At 40.0% G+C, this 22,547-nt stretch overlaps 2 protein-coding genes across 4 annotated transcripts; both read right to left on the reverse strand.

The window, feature by feature from the left end:
* Nucleotides 1-316: 316 nt before the first annotated feature.
* On the reverse strand, nucleotides 317-9,333 carry lims1 (LIM and senescent cell antigen-like domains 1). Of its 2 annotated transcripts, XM_047580741.1 has the most exons (11): nucleotides 9,176-9,333; nucleotides 8,079-8,235; nucleotides 7,711-7,777; nucleotides 7,108-7,228; nucleotides 6,780-6,929; nucleotides 6,503-6,653; nucleotides 5,135-5,227; nucleotides 4,882-4,930; nucleotides 4,683-4,758; nucleotides 1,754-1,929; nucleotides 317-1,521 (listed from the first exon to the last, which is right to left on the reverse strand). In XM_047580741.1, the coding sequence occupies exons 1-10, from the start codon at nucleotides 9,202-9,204 to the stop codon at nucleotides 1,791-1,793; spliced, it is 1,032 nt and encodes a 343-aa protein (XP_047436697.1). In that variant the 5' UTR covers nucleotides 9,205-9,333; the 3' UTR covers nucleotides 317-1,521; nucleotides 1,754-1,790. The 2 variants fall into 2 exon arrangements, with proteins under 2 accessions (XP_047436697.1, XP_047436698.1); XM_047580742.1 differs by lacking the exon at nucleotides 1,754-1,929.
* Nucleotides 9,334-13,192: 3,859 nt separating this feature from the next.
* On the reverse strand, nucleotides 13,193-22,288 carry LOC125005920 (F-box/LRR-repeat protein 3-like). Of its 2 annotated transcripts, XM_047581578.1 has the most exons (7): nucleotides 21,980-22,288; nucleotides 21,477-21,662; nucleotides 20,354-20,558; nucleotides 19,333-19,497; nucleotides 19,082-19,204; nucleotides 17,349-17,520; nucleotides 13,193-17,171 (listed from the first exon to the last, which is right to left on the reverse strand). In XM_047581578.1, exons 3-7 carry the CDS (start codon nucleotides 20,555-20,557, stop codon nucleotides 16,531-16,533), a joined length of 1,305 nt encoding a protein of 434 aa, XP_047437534.1. In that variant the 5' UTR covers nucleotide 20,558; nucleotides 21,477-21,662; nucleotides 21,980-22,288; the 3' UTR covers nucleotides 13,193-16,530. The 2 variants fall into 2 exon arrangements, with proteins under 2 accessions (XP_047437534.1, XP_047437533.1); XM_047581577.1 differs by lacking the exon at nucleotides 21,477-21,662.
* Between the last annotated feature and the right edge of the window lie 259 nt (nucleotides 22,289-22,547).

Here is a 22,547-nt window from a genome sequence, read left to right on the forward strand (position 1 = left end):
GATATTCCACATTATGTACTTAATCTTCATGGGTGTCAGTAGTGGTGAGCAGGACTGTACATCAGCTTTGGTTTGTGGTGTAATTTGTGAATGTACTGCAAGTTTAACTGTGACAGTATCATATAACATAACAATGTCAAATGTTGAAAATGTGGTGTGTTATGTGCCAACGTTATGTACTTCTTTAATGCATGCTGCATGTTTATAAAGTTCTATAAAGTCAACGTAGAATATTATTCTACAGAATAGTTTCTTAGCGTCTGAACAAGCATTAGTAAGGTTTGTTTCTTTAAATGTGAATTGAAAAATCACTGTGATGTGTTAACGTGTATTTTATTGATCAGTCATCATGTACATGGGTTTCAGTCGTCTGCTACTCATGCATTTCAGTGAAATGTACACGAAAAAAAAAAAAAAGCTCCATAATAAAAACGATCATCTGAGCAAATGTAATTTGCACGTGCCAATTCTCATCTTCTCCTAAATACATGTGCCAGTTTACAAATAGCACAGTGCTGACTCATTAGCCGTCTTTCTAACATCAAAGCGCTCTCATGCTAAATAATCATATCGAGGTTGATTTCGTCTGGATTCCTTTGAACTGTTCTCAGAAAGTTGGCCTAAAATGATCAGACAAACGAACAAACCAACCCCAGGCATTCACATGTACAAGGATTAACGTCACCGTCCACACACACACACACACACACACAAAGCAAACAAAACATGTTTCCACCAACAGATAAATCAAAGGGTAAGACGAGGATTTTTAAGCCATTTTTAAGCCATTTTTAAACTTAATAGCACCCTCTAACATCACATTCTCTCCCAAATCTGGGTCCAGGTGTAGTTCACCTGGATTTAAATCCTGTCCAGTTCGGGCTGATTAACCGGAGGTACCGTGGTAGCAAGAAGAGGCACCGTTATAATATGCTAAAGAACACAGTGGTTGCTTAAAACATGATTATTGATGCTGAGGTATGAAATTAAAGTGAAAACATTCGACTTGAAGTAGATACTCTCCCGTCTAATTAGGATTTGCTAAAGGCATAAATGTGTGAGTTATGTTTCAAGACGTATTTGCATATTAATACACATAGTTCATGTATTCAAGGCACTCAAAGGACATACTATATGTCTCAACTTGGAGAGAAGTAATAAAATTTAGGAATGTATTTAAGAAAAAAAATCTGCCATCAGTTTAGGTGTATGACAAGAACACAGTGGTATATATATATATATATTTAGGTTTTTAAATGGATCCCGCATTCATATTTTAAGTATTGACGTATAATTGCCAAGCCATTAAGTTTTAATGCAGCAGTTTCTCTGGATTATTTTTGTTTTTTTTAAACCAATCACAGGCGTAATGGGAACACTTCCAAGGCTGCTCGGCCTGAGGCGCCTCACTTCCGTCCCAACGACTCCGCCAGCTTCTTCAGCCTTTTCTTCAGCTCAAGAGGAAACTTCTCGTAGCACTTTTTACAAACGGGCTTCATGTCAAACTCAACAAACTTGTTCCTGCAAAGAGGGGATACGAGGAATGAAAAAAAACACTGAAATCTGTGGGAGTCTGAATTGACCACTTTGTTTTTATACCTAAAAAAATAACCTGACGATGAATCTAATCCTTAGCTGGAGCATATGTACTAAATAATCAGCATGGTATTGGTTTTAGTTTCGAAAATAGGTGAGAAACAATGACATGCCACGAGGAAACACAGAAGAAGAGGAAGGCGGAGGAAGCACCAACCAACACACGGAGCGGTGAGTTGTAAAGAACAGTAACTCTACAGACAGACGGCAGGTTTTTTCTTGCGGTCTTTGGCGTCTCGCTCGCGTCGGGCCAAGCGCCGCTTCAGCTCCTCGGGCATGCGCTCATAGCAGTGCTTGCACACTGGCCTCAGGTCAATTTCAACAAACTTATCTCTGGGTTACCACAGATGTAGCAGGTGAAGCATATAAGAAGAGAAATTGGAAGGGAAATAAGGGGGGAAAGGAAAACAGACGAGAAGGGGAAGGGGTTGTGAGAGAAAAATGAAAAACACACAGAGACAAGTGTTAAGACGAGAAGAGTTTTAGAGGAAACTCGAGAGGACAGGCGGTTAGTAAATGTACACAGAGCTGGGTAATAGAGCCAAAAAATTAAATGGGCAAGTCATGATTTTAATCAATGTTTTTTCTATCTATTTTCAATCACCGAATAAGAACAAGAAAATTTAATGTGGTATCAATGCGCAGTAATTAGGGATGTCCTGATCAGGAGGTTGGCATTGAGGAGAATCCAGACATTTGTGAAATGAGTGGATCACATCGGGCTTCAGCCAAGCCCAATCTTTTCAAGTTATTTCTTTTTAGACTGCCACAAACCAAAGCTTCCAACTGGCAAAGCTGTCAATAAATAAATAATAAAACACGTTTTATTGGTGCCTGGCTGGCATCAAAGCTGCCACAAATCTAAGAAAATGACCCAAAATCACATGAGTAAACATGTTGTAGTGATGAGTATCATCAAGTTTTTATCCGATACCGGTGTTAAAGCGCTACTTTTGAAATGGAAATGCGACAACCTTTGTGCAAAGACGGTGCCTTTTTTATTTTTAAGGCATTTTCTAACGTGCAAGTTGAACAGAATATTAATTTAAATAACATAAATACAACTAAGACTAAAAAATAAATTAACAACTCTCGTAGTACTTTCAATTTTTATGTGTTTCAAAAGCACCTTGAAACTTTCAGCAGTTTAAATGACCATGTTAGCCAGAGCGGGGACTCGCGGACTCAGGGCTGGGACTCTCTTCTCTGAGGCTGCTGCTAATTGCGCTGGAGGCAGCAGATGTGCTTAACATGGGGTCTGGCGGGCTGTCAAAGACGCTGCATTTCTTGGCTTTTAAAAAAAAAAAAAGTGCTGTGCAATCGTCAGGTGTTAAATCAAATTCCGAGGTGTTACATCTCTTGCACAATATTGGATTCTGAGCACTTGTTGCAGGTTAGAGAGTCATCTGTGCATCTTCTGAGGTGAAGTCCAGCCAAACTTTTGGCCTAAGACATTTTGAAGGTTCACTTCCATCCATGCAGGTGCAAAAACTGACATGATGCCATGTGTAGCATTGGTGCAGCAATAGAGCTAAGAGGGCTCCAATTAAATATTCAGTTTACTCCCATTAGAGTCAGCACCGGTACCATTGTGGTACAGAGTATTGGTGCCCGCCCCTAGGTTGTGTAGGGTTATGGAGTTTGTGTCAGCATTAGATGATTTCTGGAGCCAGGGTACAAGCTACTCTCTCCTTGTTATGTTAGCTTTAACGCTGACAGTGCTCGTCCAGTCACATGGTGCATATGTGATCTAGGAGAATACAAGTAAGCTGAAGACAAGTCTACGATCTGACCGGTACAGAATATTAAAAGATTGGTATGGAATTGCGGGACCTCTCTATTAACAAATCTATCATCTCTAGTGCGCCTGCTTTCACCACTGTGTGTTTAATTAGCCATGCGCTCAATTTATGCCATATTCTTCCTCTATAACAAATCACCGCTGCTGAGCAGGAAAATGAGAATAACACGGGACAACGGCCACATGCTCACGTCAGCCTACACACTTCAACTGGTCCACAGATCTGCTGTTGTTGAGGAAAAAAACTATGTGTTTTGGTCCACATTTTTGCAAACACTGAATTTTTTGATAGTGTATGAATAAGTACAGTGTCTTTTCCCAATGTGAAATGCTAATGTGACAGTTTTATTTCATTTTATTTGATGTTTTATATTAACGGGTTTCAACTGAGGTTGTTTTGTAAATGTGCTTTAGAAATACTAAATAACTTTCCAGCAGTTTCTTTCCATTTGCATCCTGTCCTGCATGATGCTGGAAACTGGAGGCAGCTAAGGTTTGTTGTTTTGTATCTCGGGTTTTGGAGTTAACAACAGAACCTCGTATTTTTCCCCTTTTAACTGCATGTTTTGTTTCAGGTGCTGCATCATATTTAACCTTGACTTCCTCAGACCCTGCTTCCTCATATGTGAACGTTAAATTTTAGGTTTGTAGCGACTTCTTCTGCTTCATTTAGACTTTTATCCTCATAGCTACATAATAGTTGGGATAAGTGGATTCATTCTGCAGCCAATCACACAACAAAAGTGGACAAGGTACAAAATCACATGAAATTTTACAGTTTGACAAGATATAACTTCACTAATTAGCAAATACCCATTTGAGGAGACTGGGAATTCATTATGTGCAATTCTGTTTTTGCAAAGCCATTTTTAATTTTATATTTTATTATATATTGGTGACTTTATTATATTGTACAGGGAAATAATCCCTGTGTCCACATCTGAGGACATTTTTTATTTATTTTTTTCAAAAAACTACTTCCTGTCAAAGATGATGCTTCATTTTTATACTTCTTAGGTCCTGCTAATCCTAAATATATTGGAGAAATAAAAATGCATACCAAGCTCAAGCTCAGGTCTCAGGAGGTTAATAAACTTTTCACACAGAACGTGTCCATATCAGTGTAGTATTACTCTAGCTTGTTAAGAGGAGAAGGCAGAAGGTCCTTTTGGTATTTTCCATTTCATTTGTCAGAGAAAAAGTCAAATGAATTGGTTTTATTGCCCAGCCCTCATTTGTACATGGCGAGTAAAAGACGCTACACTCTGTAAGCTTCATCACTTACTTGAGGGTCAGCTTCGTGTTGCAGGTGGAGCACGAGAAACAAGTGACACACCACGCCTTGTTGAGGGCAGACACAACTGAAGAAATCACAGGGGACAAGCAAATCGTAAACATTTAAATGCTTCCAAAAAAAAATTAAAAAAATAAAAACTCTGTGAGAACACCATAGTGATTACATGCTTAATCACATCGATACTCACCGTCGCCTTCAATCACACGGTTGCAGTGATAACACACATCACCAAAGAGCTTGATAACAGGGGAAACAAGGAGATTAGGTGTTTATCCGGCATACACACATTATATCACTGGATAAAGAAATATGGGTTTATTATTATTATTAATGCTGTGACATTTTCTGAGTCCCTACTAATATCGCGATGACTGTCACGTCCTCTAAAGCTAATATTTTAATTGGCTTTTGTTTGTTTTGTTTTTTTTGTTTTTTCTTACCTGGTTATAATGAGTCTCACAGTAAGCCAAACCTTTCCTCTCATAATGGCGATGACCCAGGAAAGGCTTCTCGCACTTGGCACACACAAAATGCTGTAAACAAAAACAAATGCTGCTGAGGGAAAGGGCACCTCGGAAAAAAAACAAAAAAAACAACCTATGTGCATGTTATGTAGAAGCTGCCAAGACACACGGAGAGAATGCAGATTTATTTTCTAACTGTCAGAAACATGAATATTACATAAAAATGAATATGTTTACAGGGCGGCACAGTGTTGTGATGGTTAGCGCTGATGCCTCCCTGTGTCTGCGCGGGTTCCAAAGACATGAAGACATGCTCGTTAGGTTAATTGGTGGTTCTAAATTGGCCATAGGTGTGAATGTGAACGTGAATGGTTTGTCTGCCTGTGTGTGGTTACAGAAAATGAATGAATATATTCACATGCCACCACAACAACAGACCTGACCACTGGAAGAATATGCATTAAAACCCTCCTATAGTGTTGTTCTGTTTATAAACCACGTTTGGCCTCCAGCTTTATGTGGAAATGATCGACTGGTGATGTGCCCGGAGTGGTTTTTCTTTTTTCTTTTTTTTTAATAGCTCTATATTTCAGCGTCTTGCCAGGCAAATTCCTGCAGCGATTAGATGCTAAATTAATTTCAGCTAATTACCATCTTTAGCATTAAATTGACTGTGACACACGGTTAATATGTCTTGAGGTTTTTTTTTTTGAGGAGTACATAACTCGGCAGCCTCCAGACAAATGAACACACAAGTTGATGTGCTGCTCTCCGCCTCGGAAAAAATAATCTTCTCAAAAGAGCCAACATGTCTCTACTGACTTAAATGAGCTAATTTACAGCGTTTTGGTTCTGAGTTGGTTTATTTAACAATTTTTTTCTTTTCTTGAGTGCATGTATAGCAACTAAAGATTTTATTTTTTCTGCTTTTTCGTAAAGGCTGAATTACATATAATATGTACTCTAAAGTATTCTCCCTGTAATTCAACTTTCAATAAGACAAGATAATTTGTCATTAGTTTTTGTGTTTAATGGTCCAAAATGAGCCAAGTTGGCAAATGGAGAGGTCATTACAGGTTACACTTGAGCAATCTTTGGTTTTAGATTACAGAAAAATATAAAGTATTCTATGCTTACTTGTTTCTAAACAAACACCACATCACGAACAAAGTAAAAATTATCCTGATTGTGAGAGTAAGCCCTAAAAGACCTCGGCTTTCTTTACGAGGAGCTAACTCTGCAGGCGATCGAGGCCTTAAAGGCAGCAATATGTAACAAACATACTTCAAAACTGCACAAACGTAGCAGTGCACTGATAAATTGCCCTAATTCTTATTCACAAACCTCCACATGCCACTGCTTGCCCATGGCATTGACGACGCGCCCCTCGATCGGTCTCCTGCAGGCGCCACAGATTGGTACACCCATCTTGTCGTGGCAGGGCAAACAGTAGAGCTCTCCTTTCAGTTCCCTGGCTTCAGCCGTCAACTCTTTCCTGGGGACAAAAAGAATAAAGATAGAAACACATAAAACAGGCACTGACATAGATCATTTATATGTGGAATTTACATATATTCTGTAGCGAGTGGGAGTGTGTGTGTCGTGGAGCGGTAAAACTGACCCACAGTTGCTGCAGTTGAAGTGGTCTGGGTGATAGGGGTCATTCTTAAAGATCAGTGGCTGCTCTTCGATGATGGCGTGGCACTTCTGGCAGATGTATTTGCCCAGGCCGCGGGCTTTCTCTCGGTTATGACACGGGCGACACAGGTGCCTGAGGTGAGGGGTGGAGGGCAAAACGTAAAGGGCGTCAAGACAAATTATTCCCTCGGTCATAGCTGCTCACGTACCACAGTTTTTTGCAAAAATCAGGAGCTCGACGTGCGTAAAACACCTGTTCGATATGTTGTCACTCTTGTTATATTAAGACGGTCATAAGATGGGATGCTCACCTGCCAGCATTTTTGACAAAACCCACATCTGCGAGAACCGTCTTGCAAATGTCGCAGCAGAAGCAGTCGGGGTGCCAACTATTGTTCATGGCCTTAATGACACGACCGATGATGAACTCCCCTGAGGGACATCACAAGAATGAGATCAGTCAATTTTTGACTTCTCCAGTATTCGTTGGGACTTTTTAAGATTACTTTTTTTTTTTTTAATCATCACCATAAAGTAGTTCCTAATGAGCCCTGGGTGACAAGTAATGCAAAAACCAATACATTTTAATTATCCATTTAATTAAATTATGTCTGTCTCTTCTTTGACACAGTTAAGCGATATTTAAATTACGCCTGAGGGAGGCAAAGAAGACAAGCCATTTTGGGTGACCTAAAAACAAGTGGGAAGTTCTAAATAAAAAGTACAAACAGACTAAGAGTCTCATGAGGGTAAACTTCAAACTAAATGAGGAATTGTACACATAGCTTTGTTATACAATGCTGCAAAACATATACGCAACATCCAGAGCAGACAGTGAAGCAGAAATGTTGCCAACATGTTATTTTTCCATGTCGCTTCACTTCATTTTTGAGCTTGGATTAAAGAACACTCACCACACTGGTGACAACAAGGAGCAAACAGCATCTGGAAGTCGTGTTCACAATACTTTCTTCCTTCAAACTGGAAACAGAAACACACAAAACATTACTTAAAAAATTGCACAAGACAAATCATCCCCACAGATGCAGTGTACAGAGATCACCTCCTTGTTATGATGAGGCCATATTGGGGAGTATGCATAAGTGTAGTACGTTGTGTGTCGTGTGTGTGTGCATGAATGAGGGTTATAGGGGGTTTAGGGGCGTTTGTTTTTAATGTAAAGCTCTTTGTGTTGCATCGTTTATGTACGAAAAGTGACATGTAAATAAAGTTTGATCTGATTTGAGGTGTGAAATGAAATAAAGCGAAGCGAGTGCGCTACCTCGTAGAAGAGTCCCTCCGGAAACTGCTGGAAACACTGGGCGCAGACAAAACACTGCTCGTGGTACAGCTCTCCATTGCTATTCACGATCTTCTCGGTCGCTGCAAAGCCGCTCTTGCATCGCTCGCAGGCTGCATTGGCTAGGGCATTAGCCATGCTGTTGCGTGAAATAATAAAGTACACATTAGTTCATTACTCGCCCCCCCTAAAATAGTCACTTGACATTCAGGGCCCGACAAACAGCTGTAACACAAGGCTGGACCAGTGTTTATCATTTCTCACATAACTCTCTACATTAACTGGTGAGCTTATTTCAGCAGCTGTCATGGTGGAGAAGAGCAATAATATGTGTACTCAGTAACACTCTTGCTCACTGCATAGTCATACCCTAATTTGGTGGAGGAATAGTGGTAATGAGGTGTGGCTGGCACTGCAGTATTAAAAGATGTAACCTTGTTTTAATATATTACCTAAATGCTTATTTACTGACAGCACCAAGTCATATTTTAATATATATACAGTCCTCACATTAGCCAAACTTGGACCTCTCACGTATTTAACTAATAGCATTTAATCCTGACAGAGAATATTCTTAAACTAGATGTTAAAACTGATTGAAACAGCTGTAGCTAATGCAAACAAAGTTTTTAGCTCAGTATTTGTGAACCACACATTACCTGAACTAATTTCACTTTAAATTAACCATTATTATTATGCACTTAAAAGAAAACGATTCTTAATAAATAAAAAATAATTAACAGATCATTGTATCATTCAAAGGGAACCAGGCTAGGCTAACCAGATAGCGTGCTATCCATCCAATTAGCTTCAATATGAAAAAGAAAACTAACGTAATTTTAACTGAATGCCGCATAATTTCACGTATCGTATGTGAAACAAACTTAACACTTAGTGTTGGACGTATTTACCGATAAAAAAAAAAACATTTTGCCAGTGCTTTAAAACGTGGCAGAGGCTAGCTGCCTATAGCTACGTTGGGTTAGCTTCCGCTAGCTCCAAGGCTAGCAGGGACCTGTTAACCTCATCTAAAGTCAGGGGTGGTTTACGTTTGCTGCCACCTTCTGAGATGAACTTACCTGCCCGGCATCCCTGCCACGCCCAGCATCACGTATTAACACCGCACCACCGACAAATGAATTAACGACAGCCCCACGGAGTTAGTCGAAGTTTTCGGGGGATAGAAGCAGACTCGTTCCCGTAAGCGCGCCCCCCCACGTAGACAACACCACGTGGACGCGCGTTCCAAGCAAAGCTCGTCCGCGACAACCATAAAGCGTTTCTGTAAGCAGTAACCTAAATAATCAAATCTACGTTAAAATATTGCTGATTTGTAGAGAGATGTCATGTATTTTATATTCTAATGTTACTGTAGACTTTAGATGCTTACATTTTGAATGAAATGTGGGCTTATTCACATTAATGTCATTATTAATAACCTAAATATTTGATTATTTCACCTACACTGACAATCACTGTTTGTATTCACTTATTTTATCTATCTATCTATCTATCTATCTATCTATCTATCTATCTATCTATCTATCTATCTATCTATCTATCTATCTATCTATCTATCTATCTATCTATCTATCTATCTATAATATTCATTCTTCCATGTTGTAACTGCACCAGGAAGAAAAAAATGCATTCTCTGTTTTTATTTAATTTAAATCCATATGTCCATCTTTACATACACTATAGATATACATTAAATTGAATGAGTAGGTGTTTCCAAACTTTTGACTAGTAGTACATGTACATACATACTCTGCACTTAGTGCTTCTGCACTTTTGGTTAGATGCTAACTGCATTTCGTATTTTGCCTTGCATTTAAACACGTGTAATGAAAATAAAGTCGAATCTAATCTAATCTAATCCAATCTTGGTCCACTTGCATTACTGCTGTGATCCGTCTGATATTTATGGCACGGTCTTGAAGGGAGAGACGGCCGCTCGAGTCATTAACCGCGAGGCCTTAGCACCATTCGGAGACGTCTGCACCGTTTGTTCTGCTGCGGCTAGAGCGGACGGTTCCTCTGCATCCGCAGAACATTGTGTCACGAAAACATGACTCAGACCTCTCATGCGGAGAACGACGTAAATCGTCCCTCACCCCCATCAGAGCCAAGCAGTTACCATGGTTACTCGTATAGAAGTAATTCGTTAAAGGCCAGTTGTTGCCTCATCGTGTGCCTCCTGCTGGGGGGCGTCATTAATATGGGGCCTGGTCTGGTTTAAGTGGGTGTTACATGACGGTCATGATGGTCAGTGTTATTTAATTCTACTGCCAGTGGTTTTAATGCTGTGGCTGATCAGTGTAAATCCTAGAAGGACATAAATTAAACGTTAATTTCTGCTAAATATTAGTAGAAGACAAGCATCTTTTCACTTTTCACATCTCAATCACTCTTACCTTTTGGTTGTGACGCCCCAAACAACACATCTTCTAAATAAACAGATGTACCCACACTGAGTTGAGGAAAAATAAAGACAAAAATGTGGATAGACGATGGCCAGAAATTTGACCGACTTCCTCTGAAGTACCACGAGCACATTTCCTCTTACTGCTTATTGTCCTTTTAAATCCTAAGACCTGAAAATTTAATTAGCCGAGGTTGTAACGGGAGACAGCACCCCAAGTTATGCCTTTTATCTGATTTCGCTTAATGGAGCTATCATTTGAACGTGTCCTCTTTTGCTTGTGTCTGCTTTTATGTCCTCCCGTGTTCACTGTTGTTTATTTACCTGCTCGGGAAGGAACAGGCCTCGGAGGTAAGTGCTGTGTAAATAAGCTTGCATTGTGATACAATCTATTCCGTTTCTATCCGATTTCCTCGCAGGGACGTTTGAAGCCTCGATCTAATGCAGTCAAGTGTTTTACACGGTAATATTATAATGAGACAGATCACTATTTATCCAGCCGAGGCATTTTTAGTAGACAGAGGATAAAAAAACAAAGAGTTCAGAAAAGGGTTATAAAAGCGCCACAGAGAATCATGAAGAATATAAAAGTTTCTGTCTAGGAACGAACAACAACCTCAGTCTCAAAATTAGATCATACCACTTTGTCAAAACACAATAATGTTAAGTTTATGATAAATTAAAACAAGATAATACCGTACTTTGTGTTTTTATTTATATTTTATGTAGCATGCTAACATTTGCGAATTAATTTGTGGAAGGATTTATATGTGAACTTGTCTCTCCTCATGAGGAGACTGTGATAATGTGGCTTATAAAAAGGAATTAAAAGAGATATGTGTCTCAAAACATCACTTGAAGTATTTCAACCCCCAAGCACTTTCTACATTTTCTACTTCTCAGTAAAGCTCTTCCCGTTAGCATCTTTTATTCAGCTACATTTATCATAACTGAAATGACCTTAAACTAACTGAAACTGAGGCTAATCCACTTTAAAACAAAATTTAAAAACACGCAACTCATTTTTTTGTTTGTAAAAGAATGGTTTGTGAAGCTACTTCTGAAAGCAGCAAAAGCAAATGATTTGTGTGTAAAGGTAGCGTAGGTTTAAGCATTTCTAAGCATTCTTTGCTCCTGCCTGAGCCTGTTCAGTCATTCTTTATATACATGTATATACATGTTTAACACTGACTATCTGTATTCACTCTACTGTGGCTGGATAAAATACTAATGCTAATAATGCCTGAGACTAGACAAGGAAAACCCAGTCAGAGAAAAGAAGCACAAATACAGTGTGATGTGTTTGTACTTGCAGTTGTAAGCGCAGATTAGGCAACCTCCGAGGAACTTCTGCCTTTTGCAGGGTCATCACCTGGGATGTTTCTCTCCAGATGTTTCCCTCCTTTAATCTCAGAGCATCTCCAGGTGGTGGAGCAGCAGCAGCAGCAGCAGCAGCAGCAGCAGAGACGTCTCCCTGCCGCCCCCTGTAGCCGACCATAGGATCCACGGACTCTCTCCAGTTTGGCACCAGTTTGTGTGCATGCAGTGCATTGTCCGCATAGTTTGTGTTGACTCTGTCAGGTTCCCAACAGTCGGCCGAGAGCCTTTTCAGTCCCCAGGTGAAATCCCAGACCCACGTTGTTGTGTTTATATCAGGTATGTTCAGGTTTACGACAGCTGCACCACCCTACTGCTGCACATATTTGAACAATAAAAATAAATAAATAATAATAGTATATGAACCTGTGTACTATTTGAATTTGAGCTTAATATTGAATGCAAAATGATAAAAATTATGTATATTTATTAATAGTGCTAGGCCAAGTTTAATATAGAACATATATAGTAGGTAGAGGGTCCTTACTTCTGTCCCAAATATTAATTTTGTTATTCTTTAACTCTCCCTTTGCAGAACCGTTCGTATTCTTGGGCTCGTTGTCTTGTTGCATGACTCAGTTTCTGACAGATGTCCTGACATTTTCTTTTGGAATTTGTTCGTATAATTCAGAATTCATTGCTGACGCAGCAGCAAAACAGGTACAAAGAAGCTTCTAATTCCGGAGTTCAGCGCTGTTTCATTTCCAAATTTCCAAACTATTCTACCGTGGTCTAACATCGTCCCAGTATTCTTCTGCCTTATGCACGTGATGTTCAGAAAAGGGCGGACGTGGAGAAATGTTCTTTTTGGAGAGAAGTGTCTTATTTATCTGTCTCTTTGACATCTACATTCTTAAAGTTTGTACATTTGCTTTGCAAGTGAAATATAAGACTGTTGATTTACCTCTCGGTTTTAAATAATTAAAACACGACGGGCTAAGAATCTTCGTCCTCCGTCGTATAAACGATCCCATGGTCAGTTCTTTATAAAATACTGTGGAGTTTTTATATGAAATGATTATGGACATTTAATTGATTCATCTTTGTCACTGTCCACATACAAAAAGAAACTTAAAAATGTTCTGTTGTTTAAGACTATGAACAGGAAAAATAGGAAAAAATATCTAGTTTTCTTTCTTTTTTTAAAATATATGTATAATTATCAATCATTGTGATGAGTTATGATTCTACTTTTTTTTTACAAGTAACTTTGAGTTTGATCATTTAACATTTATTTGATTTTGTATCTATGTCTGATAGCGTCTCAGAACAGACACACCGTTCAAAGACAACACTTTTTCAAACAGGCATTTTTAATGTGACTATGAATCTCACTCAAATATTACATATCTTTGGGAAAAGTACAAAGGATTAACTTCCGATACATGTCAGTACAATGCAGCTTTACTAGACCAACACAGAAAAAAACAACACACTGCACATCTCTGTCAAGAAACTGCAGCCCTATTTCTCAGATATCACAATAATCATGTTTAACAAACTGGATACAAAGTTATTATTAACCAGCAGGTGACATTTTTTTAAACACACGGTAAAATGTAATGTACGTCAGTAAAAGAAAACTTAAGATGGTCCCTATTACAGGGCAGAAGGATATTTATGTGACAAAGTGTTTGTTTGTTTTTTCCTGTTTTTCTTCCAATTAACATTTGCCAACAAAATACACAAATATATCAAGACTGTAAAGCAACTCTAGCATTTTAACTGAACATAATAATAATAATAATAATAATATACAGGTCTCATTGCACAGCCCAGAGGTGTCACCTTTCACCCTCACTCAGTCCACCTTTAAGACGTCCATCGTTTTCGCTACAGTTTCACTCGAAACGTAAAATTATTACACGCTTACACATTCAGGCAAACATTCATTTATATCAACATTCAGAAGCAGGGCTGCACCAGTCCCTCACCAAGACCACGTCACACTTTTTTATCTGTTGCGTCACACGTGGGCTTATACGCAACAGGAAAAGTTATTACTTTTAGTTTCCCTGGACGATAGATAATCACTGAGACTTTTAATGGCATCAGTAAATATGACTTAAATAAATCTGAATTAAGTTCCTACTGCTTCTAATGACCAGCATTTCATAGGAAAACTATCATAATAGTGAATAAATCAATACATTTACAAGCATGTGAAAAAAAAAAAAAACGAATTACTGCTCCAATCCGACTTTAACTGGACAACTTAAATGCACATAAACACATTACTCCGACTATAACTGAGGCTGTTTTAACCCACTGAAAAGACACATATCGCCACCTAGCGTGGAGGAGGAGGAAGGACACGTTCCCGTCAGTTATTCGATTTCATCCGTTACACGTAAACTGGGACAAGGACCGCTTTCAGAAAAGTCGAATTTCAAGCATAGCTCGATCAAGTTTGTTGAGTGTTGGTTTCCCAGCAGGATTTTCTTTTGTTAACAGACGATAATTACACGAGTCCACCCTTTATGGTTCTTTAAAAAAGCAGGCTGACTGACGGCAGACGAAACTTAAACTGATCTTTCCCTCCTGATATTTGCTTTATTTTACATTTACAGTCAGAAAAGCCCATTCAGAAGGAAATGGGCTCAAAGTATTAGTTGCTTATAATCACGTCGGCAACTGATCCAACTGTTTCACTCGAGGTGAAGTTCATCCATCATCCATCATTTCTTTGTAAGTTTGCCCCACCTAGGGCAAACACCAGGTGAGTAATAAGGTAGTAAAACATCAAACAAGTCTCAACCTCACTTTTATTCTGCTAAATAAATTTAATAAGGCGGGGAAAATTTCTTCAGAGTTTTGGGGCTTGTCAACACCTTTAACCTTTGTTTTATTTATCGTCCGTGTAAAGAGTCAAACTGGAGTCTCTAATCTGAGTATGATTTCAGTCGGGTTATCCATGTAAACGCAGCCACCGGAGCACATCTTAAGCTAAACTTGGGTTCTTCATTAGAGTGAAAGTGCATCAGAAGGATTCATTCAAAACGTATAAATTATATGATGTCCAATATTAGGATTTTTTTTACCTCCCACGCGGGTAAGACAATGCAGAAAACAGGACTATTGTACATTACACATAAAAATATGTTAAAACATCAGTCATACACAGATTAAAATCATCACTGCCAGAGTCACTTAAGAACACCGCCTTCACGTGTAGCGATCCTTAGAAAAGATGAAAATTGTCTTTAGCCTCGTCCTCATCAAATCGAGGACAAAGGAGGAGACAGATTTATCTACCTGAATGAGACGCAGTGATTTAGAGACACATTCAAAAGGCATTAAGAGGTGAGACAGTGACGAACGGCGGGAGCAGATGACGCAGGGACCAAAAAAACCCCCCCCAAAAAAACATACACCGATCAGCCACAACATTATGACCACTGACAGGAGAAGTGAATGACATTGACCATATTAAATGTTCTGCTGGGAAACTTTTAGACGTGGCATTAGGGTGGATCTACCCCCCCCACCTAGACCAGACCAGACCAGACCAGACCATGACACTCCCCTCAACCCATAGGACCCAAAGACCCAATACTAACAACGTTATAGTCTTAGACACATCAGGACACCCTCAGAAGGTCCATGTCCATTCTCTGATGAGTCACAACTGTTTTGGAGACAATATTAGGGAGGTGGTCATAATGTTATGCCTGATCGGTGTATAAAACAGAATCCACATGGTTACCTGACCGCGATCACATGATCAACCACTTAGTCAACACTCAGCTGTCAGTTCATTGCCGTTAACTAAATATAAAAGTGTTTGTTATTTTGTGTAGCCCACTGACTAAAATGTTAAAATAATATAAACACACATCGCAAAACGAAAAAAAAAAATAAAAAAATACGATCGTACTACAAAACCAAAAAAAGAGTCAAATCGCCAACTTATTTTAAACAAATGCTGAATACCCTTCATGAAGCTTAGGTTTAGAGCCGTTTTATTCCAATGCGTTCATTTGTGTAGAAGAAGTCTCACAAAGATCCTGCACAACGTTTCTTATTTTTTGTTTTGCTGCCGGTTGTAAAGAGTCAAAAAAAAAAACAACAAATAAAACGTAAAAACCTTCGTCGACACTTGACATTTTGGAGATTTTAACTGAATATCAGCAAACATTTTAGCTTATAATGGTGATTAAATCCATCTCTACCACACACGCAGACTATTTCCTGACGCTGCTGGACTTCAAAGACGTTGTGCATTTAGTGTGTATGTTGTTAATTCCATTAATTACACCTGTTACTGTAACGTATTTATTTTTCCATTAGTAGGATTGTACTTACACTTGTACTATAAGGCAAAATGAAACTTGATTTATCTGCATGTAACATACACATACGCGGTACATACACTTGTACCTGAAATATAGACCTGAATTCCAGACTCTCCCGTAGAATCACACCTAAATACTCCAGAAACGCTAAATACAACAAGTCTGCTGGGTCAAACGAGATAAACTAATAAGATATAAATATAAATATAGCAATTAAACGCATGGACCATCACGGTGAAATCATTAGTAAAAACAAATATTGGGTTTTGTCCGAACAAAGAGATCACGAGACAAACACAAAAAAAAAAAAAACACAAACTCACACGCCGCCTTTTCTCTACCAGGTCGGCATCATGTCCGGGAACCAGACGCGACCCAAATGCTTCGACACCTCCCAGTGGATGTCGTCCAGCCCGTAGCCTTGGTCCGGAACCAGGACCTCCTCCATGATGGACAGCTGCGTCAGTCTGTCCCCGCACATCTTGACGAACTCCACGAAGGCGCTGCAGGACACCTCGCACTCGCCCAGGCCGATGGCGGACAGCTGCGTGCAGCGCTGGGCGATGCGGATCAGCTCCTCGTCCAGCGGCCGCAGCCCGTTGGCGCACACGACCAGCTCGACCAGCCGCGGGCAGTTGAGCCCGACGCGGCCCAGCACGTCCTTGCTGACGGAGCGGCCGAAGTACAGGTGCGTGACGGGGATCTCGTCGCGGAAGAAGGGGCCGAACTCGTCCTCGTAGAGGAAGAAGTACATGACCAGGTTGAACTTCGGGGAGTGGCGCACCATGGCGTCCCAGCTGCTCTTCTTGATGGTGTGGAACTGCTGCCCGGGGTTCTCGCTGACCACGTCGATGCGCAGGTGCTCCAGGTGGACGTGCTTCTCGGAGGAGAGCGCGATGAGGAGCTCGTCGCTCAGCAGGTGGTAGTTCAGAGCCAGCTCTCTCAGGCCGTGGCACTGATCAGCCACGCACAGGATGCCTGGGAAGACAGAAAATTAGGACATCTGCACCGCCCTGCGTGGATAAACTAACCTATAATGCCGCATTTTTTTTTTTTTTAGAAAGAGTGATTTACGGGGGGAGAGAGCGAAATGCTGAACCGACGCTCCTGATCAATCAAACTCTTATTATCGCCATGTGTTCTGTTTGTCAATACCTGCAGGTGAAACATGTGGGCAGCTGCTCATTTTCAGCAGCTTGAGCGTGTCACTGTTATTGGCCACCAGGACTTTGAGAGAGGGATCGTCTACGGGGGTGTCATCAATCTTCAGGGAGGACAGGGATTTGGAGTTGACAAAAACCACTGTCAGCGCCGAGATGAAGTGAGACTGTTGGACAAAGAGAGACGTTTAGGAAATATGTTAGACCTGAAGATTTATTACAAATAAGGCCAGACTCCGCAGGCTAATGCATTTAAATCCATGGCTGTATATAAATATGCCTCCCCACAAACTGATGCTATTTCCCCAGGGATACGGACGGTGCCATATACGATCTAAAAGTGGAGCCGCAATATCGAAGACCCGACCGCACCTTTTCATTTAATTAATTAATCGCGCTCTACCTCCACCAGTCACAAGGAAATGTTGAATTATACACAGTACTTATTTTTTAAAAATTGTTTTTACAGTAGGGGGCATGCATGTGATGTCACAGCTAACTGAAGTCTCCATGGTTACGGCCACTGAGCACCAAGAGGTCGTACTTTAGTATTTTTGCTGGTGTTGAAATCAGGTCCATATAAATATCAGGAGAACTGATTTCTGGCCACACGTCAATGTTCATGGACCATTTGTTATTTGATAGTTCGTACGGATCATTGTCGAGTTCAATTTTTCCTTAATTTGATCTGATAATCCACATTTTTTCCCAGTCTCCCAGCATGCTCTCTATTCTCACAAAGCGGTTGTCATGGGAACTGACTGGTCATCATCACGTCCCATTCTCATAGCGTCAAATAACTAAATAAAACAAAACTTAAATTCATTAATACACAGCGCGAGATGTTACAATCCCTTGTGCCATGATCTAAGACAAAACTCCCTTAGAAGCCAGGTCCAACTGGACAAGCAACCAGCAGAGCAGTGGTCAGCTACTAACTATGTCAGAAACGAGATACAATTAGCCTAGCCACAGAAATAAAAAACACCAGCTAATTAGCCTAGACACTAGCAGTCGGTTACCTACCTACCTAAAATGACCACCATCCTTGAAAAAATAAAATAAAATAAAGAAATTGATGTGTATTAGCTCGGCCCAAGTCACATCCGCTAACATGGAGTGGGTGGAGCTTATTGCCTGTGGTCTGAACATGTGCAGGTTCACCACCTTGTCACGATTAACTGTCAAGTTGCATTCAATGCTCTCTCATAGGGCAAAAAATATACAAATAATTAGAACTGTGCAAGTTCGAGATTAGAGAGAAATTCTGTGTCTTCTTTGTTTCCGATTAAATGTGTGATGCAAATGGATTTCAAAACCAGACTTTTAGACGTTATCTTGCACAAACCACCTCACTGTCTACATTTTATAATCTTAGAAATTATATTACCTATAAAATTTGCCATTTTAATTTCCATTTCATACAGAATGTATATCTTATATTTCTATTTTCTTCTATATATTTTCCAGAGAGCTGTTATTTTTTGTATATTCTTTCAAATTTGATCATTTTTGTATATATTCTTGTCCAATAATGTGCAACTGAGACAAGGAAAACAAAACAATAGCTTTACTATTACTTAATATTACTGTTACTACTGATAAACTGATTCATCGCTTCGGTGAATTCAGATATTATTTCATAACATGTGGTTCAAAGCATCTCTTAGGACCTGATTATTGTTTTCACATATATAGAAGATGCACAGAAGTGATTATCTCGGACACCTTGGGCAGCTCCATGAAGCTGGGTCTGGCTGTGGAGATGAGCCCCAAAGTTTTCAAGGAGCAGTTCACCAGCTGGGACAGGATGTCGCACGCCGCTTCCGCAGACTCTCTGCTGCTGTCCACCTGAGGGGCACGAAAAGACGTGAAAATAAATAAATAAATTAAAAAGCAAGATGCATGTTACCTTGGGCAAAAAAATCCACCTCGCTGCACACATCTCGAAGAGCGAAACTCGCCCTTCCCCTTCGTACCTTGAAGCTGACATACTGGAGGTGGTTGGAATGCCTTTTGATTATCTGCTTGATGAGGTCCGGGTGTGTGGCCTTCAGGTACGAGCTGGCTGGCTGGTTCAGCTCAAACTCAAAGCACCGCCACAGTTCTGGCATGTGAAAGGCCTGGTTCCATCTCCGACACACCTGCAGTGAAAACAACCGTGTTTGTTTTAACCTGAAACGAATCCGAATTGTCGGAGAACGCCTTCTTAATCCCTGCACAAGTCAACAAAAATGAGACTCACAAAGTCTTAAGTTAAGCTTAGTGGTCTTCGCTGGAACAAACGTCAACAGAAGGAATTAATGCCGAGACTCGTTATACAGGAATACACCACGTCTGAGTGCTTCATTTAACCTTTACTAAAGCAAATGACTGAAAGGATCGGTGAATGAATGACGAGGACGTTATTTAAAAGAAATCTATATCTAATCTGGAAACCTTGTATTTGTAAAAGTATTCGATCTGATGCAATCATCTGGTTACTACTAGGAATTTTAACCCTTCCCTACTTGAATGCTGCCTTGTTTGTTTGTCATATAACAATTTATATCTTTTGAAGATAAGATATCTTGTCTTATCTTATTAGCATTAATATAAATGCACAATAAACACATACGAGATATATTTCTATCAGTTTTTATTAATTAAAGTGAGTTTTCTCTGCTGTATTTATCAGTTTTGTGTCTGATAACTATAGAATTTCTGGATTTCGAGAGAAGTTTTTCGCTCAAACGTTTCTGTTTCAGGCATTTGCTGCTAGTCTGAATTCAAATGAATTATTTATGCTTTCTTTTTCTTTTTTAACATATTGTTAGAGGACACAGCTTTGACTTTCAACGCTCATAATCCTTTACAGCATAAATACGACAACCTTTGAATGTCAGTGTTTTGTGTATTCAAACTAAAAAAGTCGAGGTTTCTATTCGTTGCTCTAAACACTGCAGTAATTCGCGTTCCTGGCAAATATCATAAACGTGGCAACAAACACTTCACCGGTACCTGAGAGGCGTAAGCTCTATCCAGCAGAGGCAGGTACTGGAAGATGTGGAGCAGCAACTCCTGCGGCAGACACTCCCAGCGGGCTCCCTCCTCCTCCAAATCTCTCTCCTTCCTCAGCTTGCGAGACCGTTTAAGAGTCTTCTGAATCCCGCCGCTGGTGCCACCTCCATCCTCCTGCTCATTCCCTCGGAGACCTCGTTTCATCCTTAGGTACACAGGAGAAGGAGCAGACTAAATCCAGATGGCTGGGCTGAGTGCACTTACTCTTAATTACCTGAGACGTTGCAGCGACGTGAACGTTATCCCATTTATCTTATTATTAACAAGGCTTTCAGTCTGTGCCTCGTGGGCTGGCACATCCGTTCACAGCTGCAAATATTTTCATAATCGTTTAACGTTAATTATTAATGAATACATTTTTTATTCCCGGCGATATTGAAAGCAATAAAATAAATTCCTTTTCGCAGCGACGTGACACATGAGCCCGGCAGGAATTTACACACACATTTACGAGGAGGAAAGAGAAATGACTGCAAATGACGCCGCAGCCAGATTCTTAAAACGAATGTTCATTTACCTCGCATGACATGAATGCCTGCTAAAAACTATAGGAAGATAATGTTAAACAATTGGCAAATACATGATATTTCTGCCGTCAAATTTACACATTATCTCATGTTTTCCTCTACGACGAAGCCTGAAAAAAGGCTTCAGTGGTACACGGATATGTTTTTTTGTTAAATCTGATCTTTTCAGTGGACCCAAACTGATCAACAAAAAAAAACTGCACAAGATTAAAGGAAACTACATCTCTCATGAGGTGACCTACGCCTGCAAGTGGTCAGTACTGGGTTGCACAAGATTTGTCATTTCAAAAAAGTTGACACCGACCAGTCGCTGATGATTTCCTAAATAAAATCACCATAGAAAGCTTTGCAACAATGAAATCTATATTCTTGACCTGAATATATATTCTTCTTATTCTTCTCTGACTAAAACAATGGAAAAATTACACAAATTGCAGTCTTCTTTGTAATTATTTTATGCAAATTCATGCTGTGGGCCAGATTAGACCCTCTGACTGGCCGCTTTTTGTGCCACGGTCCCTATGTTTGACACCTACCTACACTCTCATGTTGTGTCTGCGTCTTGACCTTTAGCCACAAACAAAAGGGTTCCTTGCTTATCAAATGATTCTTTGTTATTTATTCTTCGCTCGGACACACTTCGGTGATAAACCTGCACAGGGTGAATCATGGCTCAGTAACCAGACGTGTTATTTCCTCAGTGTCTCCTCTGCTCTGCGCTCCTGAAAATGAAAACATCATTGAACACGGAGGACACGCCTCCCTGTGCTACAACCAACACCACCACTAAACACTGCGGAGTATAAGTTAAAAAAAAAAAACTAAAAGTTAGCCCCTTTCTTATTGACTGAAACTGTCTATAAATGCATTTTTTTTGTCTAAACATTAATCTCGCGATGTTTGCGTCATGTCACTACTAAGTGAGAAACAAGTCGGATAATACAAAGTTACGATTGAAAATATATAAATATATATTAGTAAGACGTCTCATCAGTGTATCAGCAGTTTAAAAAATAAAAAAAATCCATGCTCCTCTTACCTGTTATTTCACCTCCGTCGGTTGTTTTTATTAAAAGACGATCACTCCACGTCAACCGGGACCGACACAAGAAAACTGGGTTCGAGCTGGACCACGGATCAAACACATTGGACCATACGACAGCACGGTGGGGTCGGGAGGTTCGTTGACACCGACTGGAAGAACACAACGCGAGGTTTTTTTTTTTTTTTTTTACAAGTGTTTTTGGGGTTTCCGGGCGTCTGACCTAGTTTCGCTGAGCAGCAACTCCGCTTCTGGTACTTTGCTTGTCCGCTAAAGATGGCGTTTGTGTTGTTGTGTGGAGCGGGAGCTGGCTGGTGGCGTGCAGTTACATCGAGCCGCCGGTAGGGGTCGTGGTTTGACGCGCTCGCGTCTAGTATTATGGTTTCCTCTAATAAAAATAAAAGTAAATCACATTCAAATCATCTTGTGGCAATACGACGTTCTGCTGAGAAATATTTGGACGTGGCATTTATCCCTGTGGGTGTTACTTAAGCATGCACCACTAAATAAATGGACAAGAATAATATTTATCTTTCATTTGTTTAATTTGGTTCTCTTTGTTTAC

Source organism: Mugil cephalus, chromosome 3, assembly GCF_022458985.1.
Source record: "Mugil cephalus isolate CIBA_MC_2020 chromosome 3, CIBA_Mcephalus_1.1, whole genome shotgun sequence".
Classification (NCBI taxonomy): domain Eukaryota; kingdom Metazoa; phylum Chordata; class Actinopteri; order Mugiliformes; family Mugilidae; genus Mugil; species Mugil cephalus.